Raw genomic sequence first — 12,867 nt, forward strand, 5'->3', positions numbered from 1 at the left:
CTTAGGGAAGGTCTGCTGATATTTGATGAGCTAGCTGGTCACATTTTCTGGTGTTCTGCTTTATATCTTCAGGGAAGCTCTCATCCTCAATCACAATTGTACCAGCGGCACTAACCACTTGGTCATCTCCACCACCTATTTCCGATTCAAAACCGAGGCACAGAACCCAAGAACAGTTAGGTGACATCTTTTCCTATTATCATTGAACAGTGGGAGGACATCTTTCCTATTGTCATTTAGAAGACAATTTTGAAAGGCATTTCTCTGCATACAGAAGTATCTGGGTAAAATGGCGTGGCTGAAAATTGTTCTCAAATGCAGCTAAAAGTACTTGCATGGGGGGTCCTGGGCACATGCCCAGGCGCGCTGGTACTTCTGCATACATCTCTTGACCATGCCCCGAATGCCCATGCCCCTCCCACACCACACCCTGGAATACCCATGCCCCTCCCACATCACACCCCTTTTCTCTTTGATGCAAGATGTGAGCGTATAGGCGCATGCGTGTACATCCTCCCAACTTTATAAAATCGGTGGGCACGCGCAGGTATTAACTACTTTGAAAATTACCTCCTTTCTTTTTTAAATCAAAAAGTAAGCATGTTAAGTCCTAGCCTTGCCCAGAATCCACCTCCTGCAATGCCTGCTCCCTATGCAAGTAAATGTATGGGCTTAGGCTTTGTGCATATAATTTTACATGTGTATCGGTCGCCTAACTTCCTAAAGGGCTGTTTCTGCAGGTAAAGCACTACTTTACTCACAGAATTCCCTTTGAAAATTATCCTCGAAAAGTGCACATAAGCACCACTTACCAAATGCACTGGACACTTCAGAATCCATTTTCAGCCCCTGTCTGGCCAGCAAAGCTAGTTGGGTAAACTTAGGGGCACAGCTGCACCACTGAATATACCCAACTATCTTAAAGTTAGCTAGATAAATTTATCTGGATAAATTTAGGATTGCTCTACAGCTAAGTTAAGTCTGCCTCAGAATGTCCCCAGAACTCCCCTACATTATCCAGCTAATTTTATCCAGACAATGAGTTATCTGGCTACGATTTAGCTGAATAACTGACTGAAATTTGTAAAAGCCGGCATTTAGCCAGATAACTTGTCACTTATCCAGCTAATGCTGTTGAATATGGACCTCTTACAATTTTACACTTTTTTCAAAGTAGGCAACATAAAAGGAAATTGAATCAGTAATAGGTAATGAGTGAAAAGAAATGTCTTTGATCTTCAAAGTTCTTAACGTTATTTTGCATGTGATACAAGAGAGACAGTTTAAACTCTTTGTAAAGCAACCCATTTTAACTTTATTTTCCCAAAGGGAGAGAATGTGCCAATTGAATTGCATTAATTGTTTTTTTTTCTGCTAAATAAAGCTGAGATGCATGACTGCCCAAGTCACATAATAATTTAAATCAAACCTTCAATGGGCACTAGCTTAGTGGCACAGGTCGTTTAGCAGTAGCAAAACAATCATACAGAAAGCCACACTTAAGAGCCATGTGGATGTTGCTTTGTAGATACGGAACAAGTAACTTAATATTGCAATCTTTCCAAATCTAAATAATAGCAAGCTTGGTTATTTTGTACGATTTATTACAGATAGGCAGTGCTGTTTATGTTAAAACTATATTCCTGTAACTTCAAACACTGAAGATAGGCCTTCATATGGTATCACCTTCAGAAGAGTCCTGTAGTGGCCAAGATGCCGTATTCTGTAGCTTCCAGGCTTGGTGACTTGTGAGATATGCCATTCCACTGTTGCATTGCTCTGCCCTTGTGCTCCTTTTGTCCAAATAAATCTAATGGTATAATAATACAAACTAAGATAAGAATAATTTGTAATAATGTTAACAAATTAAACAATTGTATAACGTGTACTCCCCCAGGGAGGATAATCTTCAAGCCTATTTGCATTATGGTTTTTTGCATGTAAGAGGATGCATGCGGATTTATCCTAGTATTTTATAAACTGTGCAACAGGTTATTGCAGAGTTTATAAAATACAGCATAGCTCAGCTCTGAAAGTTATGGGCCAGACTTTCAAAAGGTTATGTGCGTAAATTGCGTGCAACTTACTTCAGTAAGAGAGAGAGAGAGAGAGACTAGCCATAATGCCCTCACACTAGATAGGTATTTATATCTCTATGGGAAGCCCACCTCGTAACTCGAGGTGAGGTTTAGGTTTTAGTGTAGGGGTTAGGGGCCACTTTGACATTCAACGTGAGACGTACGAACAGCACAGTGCTCTCTTGTGAAGATTTGAGGACCTTTGGAGTGAGGAAACTCCCCCAAAGAAGAGATTTGTGCAATGTTCTCTCAACCTAGCTTGATGGACTCTCTACCTGGGTAACATCAAGCTAGGTTGAGAGAACATTGCATAAATCTCAACTTTGGCTGAATTTCTTCACTCCAAAGGTCATCAAATCTTCACAAGAGAGCACTGTGCTGTTTGTACGTCTCACTTTGAATGTCAAAGTGGCTCCTAACCCCTACACTAATACCTAAACCTCATCTCGAGTTACTAGGTGGGCTTCCCATAGAGATATAAATACCTATCTAGTGTAAGGGCATTATGGCTAATCTGTCTCTCTGTCTCTCTTTCAGAGCTTCAAAACTACTAAAACCAGCATGAGCAAAAACATCCCAATGTGCAATAAAGCCCTAATGCAACCTATCACATGGCATAATGCTAACGAAAAAGGTGTAGTTAAAGCTGTTTGATAGGGCTTTGCAAAACTGTGAGCCTAGCCCACTCCTCTTTTTCAGATTTGCATCACACCATGCGTTATGGTGGCGATAAAGGCGTTTTTGCATACGTTAAAGGCATTTAACGCATGCAAAAACGCCATAACACAATTTGATAAATGACCCCCTTAAAACCATATATTTTATGCAGAAAAAAATGTGCAGTTAAAACCCTGATTTATATGCGGAGGCAGGTATGTCTTAAAATATCTGTGCATACTTGAAATCACCAGCTTGCAGATATCTCTGCCAGTTCACCCAGTCTGTGTCCAGTTCATCGAGATCCTCCAGTACCTCTCACCCTGAATTACCCCATATAACTCAGACCTCCCATCCAAAAATAGGAGATAGCAGTCCAAATTCACTTGCCCAAATCAACTAGCAGCTATAAAATACATGAATTAGCTAATGTACTCGCGAAAATCTCTTATAAAATAATATCTTCCGTACCTACCTCTTGAAACTGCCTCAGAACACCCGTAGACTGCCCCTTTTTTAAGCCAGTAAATGTGCGCCAAAACTGAATATATTCACATAATTTTGATGTTTATAAAATAGCACATACACAAATACAAGCTATTTAAGCCCATATATGCTAATTTTCCATGCATAACCCCTTTGAAAATGTACTCATAAGAATACACACGTAGAGGTCGTGTTCAGGATAGTGAAAGTAATAACCAATGAGCACGTGCTAATGCAAACTGAGTGTGGAAAAACAAATCTCGAAAAAACAGAAGGCAATAACATTTCCAACACAGTTTTCAATCCTAATATTCAAGTTTTCTAAATCAGAGCTTTCCAAAGTGTGTGTCGCGACACTTTAGTGTGTCGCCTGCAGTGTGCCGGTGTGTTGCGCAAGCCTGGTGCACGTGATGGGGCGGAGCAAAGAGAGGTCAGGGGGAGCCAATACAGCCGCCGGTGGACCTCATCCCACTGGCGGCTGAGTAGTGAAATATTGCTGTGCTGTGCCGGAGACACACAGCAGAAAGATCGGCAGGGCCGTGGTGGAGCTCACGTCACCACGGCCCAAAGAATAAGGTCACATCTAAACGTGCAGATGCTCCTCCTCCTTCCTGCCTGTGCAGCCCCGGAAGAAAAATGTTGCCTAAGCCACGTGGGCAGGAAGGAGGAGGAGCATCAGCCACGTGCAGAAGAGGAGCAGCGTTGTTGCAGCGGGCTGAGAAGAGGAGGAGGCCCGGTAGCAGGGACACCGCTTCGGATTGGCCCAAGAAGATCAGGGCCGCCACCACCGCAGATCGGCCCGAGAAGATCAGGGCTGCTGCAGAGCCCATCCTGCAGTGACCCGTGAAGAGGAGGCCCAGAGGTAAGAGAGAGGCTGAGGGCCCGAGAGTGTCTGTATGAGATGAGTTGAGAGATTGTGTGCATGTATGAGATGAGTTGAGAGACTGTGTGCGTGGATGAGATGAGTTGAGAGATTGTGTGTCTGTGTGTGAGAGTGAGTTGAGAGACTGTGTGTGAGAGTGAGTTGAGAGACTGTGTGGGAGTGAGGACCTGAATGTTTGCAGAGACAGCATGTGAGAGCCTGTGTGTGTGTGAGAAAGACAGCATGTGACAGTGAGAGCCTGTGTGTATGAATGATTGTTTGAGAGAGAGCATGTGACAGTGAGAGCCTGTGTGTATGAATGATTGTAAGAGAGAGCATGTGACAGTGAGAGCCTGTGCTTGAGCAAGACAGAATGTGGGAGTGAGAGAGCCTGGGTGTGTGAGAGTCAGACAGCATGTGCAAGAGAGAGACTGTGTATGAATGATTGTATGAGAGATAGAGCATGTGAGAGTGAAAGCCTGTGTGTGTGTGTGTGTGAGAGAGAGAAAGCATGTGAGAATGAGAACCTGACTGTGTGTTTGAGGGAAGAAGATAGTTGGAGAGAAAAGAAATAGAAAAAAAGACAATATGAAAGGAATTGGCAAAAAAAAAAATAAGAAAGGGAAGGTGGAACAAAAAAGCCTGTGACCAACCGATTAGAAAACTTAGATCAGACAGCAAAGGTAAAAAAAAAAAAAATTACTTCTTACTGATTGGCACATGTAATCTTTCGTAATGTGCAAGAGTAGCACTTTCTCTATGCGGATCTCATAATGTACGAGAACAACATGGAGGAAGTGGAAACCCACGGGGCCTACACAGAGGAGGCAGCAGAATGGGCTTCAGTGCCAGTAGCAGCAATCGGCGCCTCCCCAATAGCCATGTGTCATCAGTGACAGTGGCAGCAGAGGAATGAGAGAGGCTCCGAGGTTGCTGGCGAAAGACAGAGAGGGGGTCTGCCTTTAGTGTGTGCATGTGTATGAATGGGAGTCTGCATGGGGGTGTATGTGTGTGAATGCATGGGTGCCTGCCTGAGGGTGTGTCTGTGTATGAGAATGAATGGGTGTCTTCCTGGGGTTTGTATGTGTGAGAATAGGTGCCTGCCTGTGTGTGGTGTATGTGTGTGTGAGAATGAATGTGTGCATGCCTGGGGGATGGTGAGGGAGTAGTTTGAAAATGAATGGGAGCCTGCCTGGGGGTCAGTTTCAGTGTGTGAGAATGACTGGGAGCTTGCCTGGGTGTGTGTTTGTGTGAGAATGATTGGGAGCTTGCTTGGGTGTGTGTGTTTGTGTGTATGTGAGGGAGCCAGTGAGAGTGAGAGCATGAGTGTGTATGAGAAAATCCAGGGGAGTAAGAGTTTGTGTGGGGGGGGTATGTGTGGAGGGGGAGAGAGTGTCTTAGAGCCTGAGAGTGTGTCAATGTCTGTGAGAGCAAGAGGTTATGGTAGGTATAAGAGCATGAATGTGTATGTATGTGACAGTGTATGTGTGAGAGAGAATGGACATGTGAGCATGTGTGAGAGAGAGAGGATAACCTCCTAATCCTTGACAATATCAGGGTGACTGGAAATCAAGAGCTCCCACGTATGGACAGCAGGGGCTTTTTAAAATCCTTACTAGTTTTAATTATTTCATGTTATTTGATATATGTGCTGTTTTGAAATATTTTATTGGTGTTTGGGAAATTGTAAAAAATGTATATGATTTTAATTAATAGAAATTCTATTTATCAGTAGCTTTAAAATATTCTTTTATTAGTATGGTTTTACTATTATAACTGATGCTTTATGTTTCTTGATTTTATTTGTTTTATGAGGAATGGTGGTTCAGTTTTTCCATTGTTAATACACAGAGTCTGGCTCCTTTATTTTGTATTCTGTATTTGGTGAGGGTCTGTCTCTGATCTGTGTGTGTAACCACGATGAGAGATTCTGCTAGCATAGGGTTCTATAGCAATCTGTTTTGTTTTGTTTCCTCAGTAGGTGGTATATTGGTATTCTAGGACCCAGTGTAATATTTACCCTTGCTTTTTCACAGGTAGGGTTATTGTTGTTTGAGTCCTTGGTGTTATTACTGTTATGTTACGATGGGATTGCAGTGTAGATTTTGAGTGTCTTTTTTGTGGGGTTTTGTGTTAGTTCACAATGTGCCTGGCAGTGGAAGGTGTTTGTGCTGCTGTTTCTGTGAGGTGACACCAGAATTTGCAAATATTTTTTAGTATGATGAGCTGTAAGGGAAACATCCAAGCTCCATTGTTTGGGGGAATTTCAGTGGATGCACAGAATTACAGAACTGGAGGTGCAGGATTTATATTGACATTCTGTCCCTTCCTATAAATTCCAGACTTCACTCTCATAGCCATATAGAATTAGTGAATGAGGCTATCAAATAATTTTATAGTGTGAAACTGGCCAGCTTTTTAAAATTACGCAGAAGACCCTTTGGACTTTCTTATTAACACCAAATATTCAAAAGCTGTGTTCATCCCATCAAGCTCATATATCTCATTAAAGAGGTAAATTGAATAACACAATAACTTAATTTTATTATTTTATTTATTTATTTATTTATTTATTTATTTATTTATTGTTTTTGTTATACCGAGTTTCATGACTGGCATCACATCAACCCGGTTTACAATTAACAATGTGTGAAAAGCATAAGGTAACGTGATAACAATATTCCCAATAGAACTGTGAACTTTAAATACAGAGAATCAATTGAAGGGTGAGAAAGTTACAATAAAACAATAAAACAGGGAAAATTAACTTGGAGCTGGAAGAGGGGAGAGATTGAACAATGCAATATTTACATTTCAGCCAATTAGTGTAGTAGTATAGCGGAGTGAATAAATAAGCCTATGTGAATAAATGGGACAGTACATAAATATGAAACGGTAAAATAAGTAACCAAGAGAATAAATATGACACAGTAGTGAATGATAATAATATGATAAAACTCCGCAGGTAATGATGTGCGTAAGTTTATGGTAGTTGGATTCTTATTTAGATCCAGTTATTGCATGCGAGTTTGTGTTGAAGAGTGGAGGTTTTATTCAAGGCTTGGAAATGCTTTTTTGAAAAGCCAAGTTTTTAGTCTTTTTCTAAATGTTAGAGAGCATGGTTCCTGTCTCAAATCCGGTGGGATAGAGTTCCAAAGAGATGGACCTGCTGAAGAGAAGGCTCTGAGACTCAAGGATTTATGTTGGAAGGTTTTGGCATTTGGAATTTGGAGTGACTCTTTGTAGTATTCCCTGATGGGTCTGGCGGAAGTGTATTTTTTAAGTGGTATTTGTAGATCGAGTTGTGTGTGTTGGTTAATGGTCTTGTATATGATGTTGATGGATTTGTACATGATTCTATAGTGGATAGGTAACCAATGGAGGTTTTTGAGGATGGGGGAGATGTGGTCAATTTTCCTGGAATTTGTAAGCACTCTGGCTGCAGAGTTCTGAACCATTTGAAGGGGTTTGGTATAAGAAGCTGGGAGGCCTAGTAGTAATGAGTTGCAATAATCTAGTTTAGAAAAGATTATTGCTTGCAAGATTGTTCTAAAGTCTTGAGCGTGGAAAAGTGGTTTAATTCTTTTCAGAATATGTAATTTGTAGAAGCAATCTTTGGTGGTTTGGTTAATGAATGTTTTGAGGTTGAGACGATTGTCTAAGATAGCTCCTAGATCTCTTACGTGGGTTGTTTGAAGGAGTGTGGGTGGTTTTGGAAGTGAGTTATTGTTTTCCGGTGATATGAGCAGGAATTCCGTTTTCGAAGCATTGAGTACGAGGTTTAGGCTGGTGAGGAGAAGTTTAATTTCTAATAAGCAACTGTCCCAGAATTCCATTGTTTTTAAGATTGTTTCTTTTATGGGAATCACGATCTGTACATCGTCTGCGAACAGGAAGTGTTTCAGGCTTAATTTTGTAAGAAGTTGACATAGTGGTAACAGGTAGACATTAAAGAGCGTGGGTGAAAGTGATGAACCTTGCGGCACTCCTCTGTTAGAAGGGTGGTATTGGGATTCTTTATTGTGGATTTTGACTCTATATCCTCTGTTTTCTAGGAATGTTTTGAACCAGTTTAGTGTAGCACCTGTCAATCCAATGTTTGCCAGTTGTTTTAGAAGGAGGGCGTGATTGACGGTGTCGAAGGCCGCCGAGAAGTCTAGGAGGATTAGTAAAAATGTTTGGCCTTTATCAATTCCAGAAATGAGGTAGTCCGTGAGAGAGAGTAGTAGTGTTTCGGTGCTTGCGGCTTTGCGAAAACCATATTGGTTTGGGGACAGAATACTGTGGTCCTCTAGGTAGTTGGATAGTTGGGTGTTTACCAATTTTTCCATGATTTTAGCTATGAATGGGAGGTTGGAAATAGGGCGGAAGTTGTTGGGATCACATGCGTTTAGATTTGGTTTTTTTAGCAGAGGCTTGATTGAGGCAGTTTTTAGGTCATCTGGGTAGATACCGTGTGATAGGGAGCAGTTTATGATTTCTGCCAGGGTTTTTGCTATAGTGTCAGGGATGAGAAGAAGCATTTTAGAAGGGATTTGATCAAATGGGTGTGATGACGGTTTCATTCTCTTTAACACCGAATGTATCTCTGTGATTGTAATGGGTTCGAAGGCGTTTAGCTGTATGTCTTTGTTTTGGGGGAGATATGAGTTGTCTGGAGCAGTAGTGTTTGTAATCAGCTGATTAAGGAGATCAGATATTTTTTTGTTGAAATGAAGAGCCAGTTCATCTGCCTTAGTCTGGGCTAACTCGGGTGGGATATCTGGAATGACAGGTTTAGTGAGGCTGGAAACGAAGGCGAATAAAGCTTTTGAGTCAAAGATGAGATGATGAACCTTCCTGGCATAATAGTCTCTTTTGGTTTTCAGCGTGCTACTTTTGTATAGATGGAGTGAGCGTTTGTAGTCAGATAGTGAGGCCGGTGAAGGGGCTTTGCGCCATTTTCTTTCTTTCTGCCGAAGTAGTTGTTTGAGCTTTCGCAGTTCATCATTAAACCAGGGTTGTCTTTTGGATGCATTAGACGACCTTATTTTGGTTGTCAGTGGGCAGAGAGTGTTTGCTATAGATTTTGTTATTTTGGACCAGGATTGAAGGGCAGAGTTGGGCGTAGAGACATCGATGAGTGGTAGATCTGAGGTTAGGAGGTTGCTGAGGTGTTCCGAGGTGCAAGGTTTTCTGTATAGGAAAGAGGGTCTTGAGTTAAGATTGGAGTCTGATCTTGGTAAAGAAAAGCTGGTGGAGATTAGCGAATGGTCAGACCATGGGACTTTTTTGCAATTTGGTTGTTTTGTAAGGGAAATACCAGAGTTTGTAAAGAAGAGATCGAGCGTGTGGCCTGCTTTGTGGGTGGGTTTGTTGATTTGTTGTTTGAAACCCATCGCTGACATTGCGGTGAGGAAAGCTTCACAGTTTGTTGAAAGGGGGACTTTGTCAACATGTAAGTTGAAGTCGCCCAGGATTATAGCAGGGGAGTCAAGATTGAGATGTAGAGTTATGGTTTCGATAATAGGTGAGGCATCTGACTCTAGTAATCCTGGAGGGGCATAGACTAGAAGGATTTGGAGATGTTCTGATTTGAACAATCCTAGTTCTAGTTTGGTAGCTGTACTGATGTGGTGGTGTGTGAACCTTAAAGATTTTTTTGCAGCTAAGAAGATACCCCCTCCTCTTTTTTTTTGTCTAGGGATGGAGAAGAAATCGTAAGTCTGTGTTGGTAGTTGGTTAATGAGGGTTATATCGGTGGATTTGAGCCATATTTCTGTTATGGCGCAAAAGTCTGGGGTTGTGTCCTGCAGTATGTCGTTGAGTATCAGAGTTTTGTTGGTGAGCGATTGCGCGTTGAAAAGGATGATGGTGAATAGAGTGAGACCTAAGAATTGTGTAGTGGGGGAGATCATGATTGGGATGAGTGATTTGTAGTTGCGTGGGCGGTAGTGCATAGTTGGAAAAGGTTGGATCGGTGCGGGATGAGTGCTGCTGGAGGCTGAATGCGTGCTGCTGGAGGCTGAATGAGTGCTGCTGGAGATTGGATGAGTGCTGCTGGAGATTGGATGTGCTGATGGAGGCTGAATGAGTGCTGCTGGAGATTGGATGTGCTGCTGGTGATAGGATGAGTGCTGCTGGAGATTGGGTGTGCTGCTGGAGATTGGATGAGTGCTGCTGGAGGCTGAATGAGTACTGCTGGAGACTGGATGAGTGCTGCTGGAGACTGGATGAGTGCTGCTGGAGGCTGAATGAGTGCTGCTGGAGACTGAATGAGTGCTGCTGGAGGCTGAATGAGTGCTGCTGGAGATTGGATGAGTGCTGCTGAAGATTGGATGAGTGCTGCTGTTACTCATAAATTATAACAATAACATTAATCTTGGAATATTATATATATTTAATATAAATGAAAGGTTTTCACAAGATAGGTTGTGTCGTGAAACATTTTATTATGTATATGTTTAAGGAAACATATATAAATTGTTGAAATACATTTCGTTCATTTAACCTTTAACCTCTGGTTTGCTAGTAGACTGAATTACTGTGTCATGAATTATGTTTGTCTAAAACGTGTGTCACCAACATGAAAAGTTTGGAAAGCTCTGTTCTAAATACTCAAGTATAAATTGTAAAATAGTTCATTCTGTTTGGCAGTCTGTTCACACACAGATGAACATGATCTCTATATAAGCTTTCTTGTTTTACTTTGTACAAGAATACCTAAAAATCTGTTTTTACATTCTAAAGACAAAATAAAACTCAAGAGTATGATTGTAGCAAAAAGTAACTGCAATTAAAATAAAAATCAGTTATAATGGATCATGATCTCTTATGCCAAAATAATAAAATAAATACAAGGTAATAATAAAATGTTCTGTCCTTCCTCAAAAGAATGTTTAACTCAAAAAAAGTTAAACATGATGAGATTGTCTAGATGTAAGGATCCATTGCCAAGTGCTCCTCTGGCTTGCAGGTGACGCTGTGGGTTTCTTGGACGATCTGTTCCATTCTACCAGCTCTGTGCTCCTCATTGTCCCGGACAGCTATCTTATTACCTATATAAGACTTGTATGTATACTGAGGCTTTCTCATCAGTCCTAACTGGGGAGGTTCTGGCCTGGGCCTCCCCACTCTGGAAAAAATGGGGCCTCTTGATTTCAGATTGTGATGCCTTTGTTACTGCATGTAAATGTATTTTTTATTTCAGCTTCGACCTCCCATCTCCACGTGAAGTAAGGGACTCATACTATCAGGCAGTTTGTTGTGGAGTTCTGTGTGATTGCAGGAGGAATAATGAGGCCCTTGTTGGGGCTTTCTGGAATGGTTTGGCAGACCAGATCAAGGATGAGCTGACTTGCCGGGACCTGCCTTCAGAGCTGAATTCCCTGATCCTCATGTGTCTACATCTGGACACCTATATTTGTGAATGACAATTAGAATACCAATCCTCTGCCATGAGTCGGATACCCATCTCAGTTACTAGGGATGTGCATTCATCTAGGATAAATTAGACAATTTCAACGAAATTGCCTAATTTGTCCTGGTTCGGGGAGCCCAAAACCCAAACGAGTTTTTCCCAAAATTTCAGGAAAAATTTGTTTCCGGGTTTAGTGCGCGCTAACATAAAAAGTGTTAGCGCACACTTACCAGGGTTTGTGCACCCTGTTAGTGCGCACTAATCCGAAATTCAAGTCCTCCCAAATTTAAAAGGCCCGAACCACGGGAAATACAAAATTTCCTGCGGTGGGCCGAAAACAAAGCACGAACCAAAAGGTTCGGGCTTCACACATCTCTATCAGTTACAAAGGCCAATCCTATTCCACCAACCGAGGAGCCAATGAAACTGGGCTATATTCGCACTCACCTTTCCAAAAAAGGAGAAAGATCACAGGAGGTGGCTGGGGCTTTGTCTCTCTTGTGCTGACTCCAGACGTTTAGTCTGAAATTGTCCACGTAAACCCAGGTCTGATCAATGTCCATCACTGGCCTCACAGGAGCACATTCCTTTGAACCTTGTTGAGATGCCCCTCAATCATATGGTCCAGAGTCTCTCAGCCTCAGTATCCTTGCATTGGCCATCGAGATCAGTGAAGACCTTTGCCCTTGTCGATCCTGGGGCAGTGGACAATTTCAGTAGTGTGGATTTTGTCCGCCAGCATGGAATTCCTATCCAACCCAATCCTGTATTGGTCTCCATTGTTCAATTGATGATCAGCCCCTGAACCAAGGAGGGGCGCAACAGGCCACAATGGACTTGAATCTTCTAGTAGGAACATAGAACTCTGAAACTTTTTCATTCTGGGTTCCTGAATCGCCTTCCTGTACAGTTCTTTTGGAGTTACCATGGCCTCTACCAGTTGACCCAAACCTCCACATTCCCAATCCAAAAACTGCAGACCAAAGAGAATTCTGACTGAATTTCCGTGACTTGATTAGCAGGGGTTAAAGTGTGTGTGCATGTATGATGACATGCATGCACTCCATTTATAAAATATGTAAATGAGCACATACTTGCAAACTCTGCCCCGGAGTGCTCACTTTGTGCATGCTTACTTTTCTGCATGGGAGCAGCAGTATGTGCATATCCCCAACCTTCTTAAAAATTAGCTTACCATGCACAGAGGCTACTTAGGTGTTACGATTCCCCGGCCAGGATCCCAACCTTCACCCGGGCACCGGAGCGGGACCCCTCCCGAGGTGGTGAACAGCACGCGGGCCGTGGCACAATTCCCCCGGCGTTCCCTCATGTAGCGTCGGCAAGAGCGTGGCAGGCCCCGCCTCTTAAAGGGGCCGCGGCGCGAA

General features: G+C 42.3%; 1 protein-coding gene across 3 annotated transcripts in view; it reads right to left on the minus strand.

The window, feature by feature from the left end:
- Positions 1–455: 455 nt before the first annotated feature.
- Positions 456–12,867, minus strand: part of LOC115095720 (putative neutral ceramidase C) — a 149,808-nt gene continuing 137,396 nt past the window's right edge. For all 3 annotated transcript variants that reach the window (XM_029609793.1, XM_029609792.1, XM_029609791.1), the window contains exon 21: positions 456–1,810. In XM_029609793.1, coding sequence (XP_029465653.1) covers positions 1,636–1,810 — 175 coding nt within the window. In that variant the 3' untranslated portion in view covers positions 456–1,635. The remainder of the gene's footprint in view (positions 1,811–12,867) is intronic.

The sequence above is a fragment of the Rhinatrema bivittatum genome, chromosome 7 (assembly GCF_901001135.1).
Source record: "Rhinatrema bivittatum chromosome 7, aRhiBiv1.1, whole genome shotgun sequence".
Taxonomy (NCBI): domain Eukaryota; kingdom Metazoa; phylum Chordata; class Amphibia; order Gymnophiona; family Rhinatrematidae; genus Rhinatrema; species Rhinatrema bivittatum.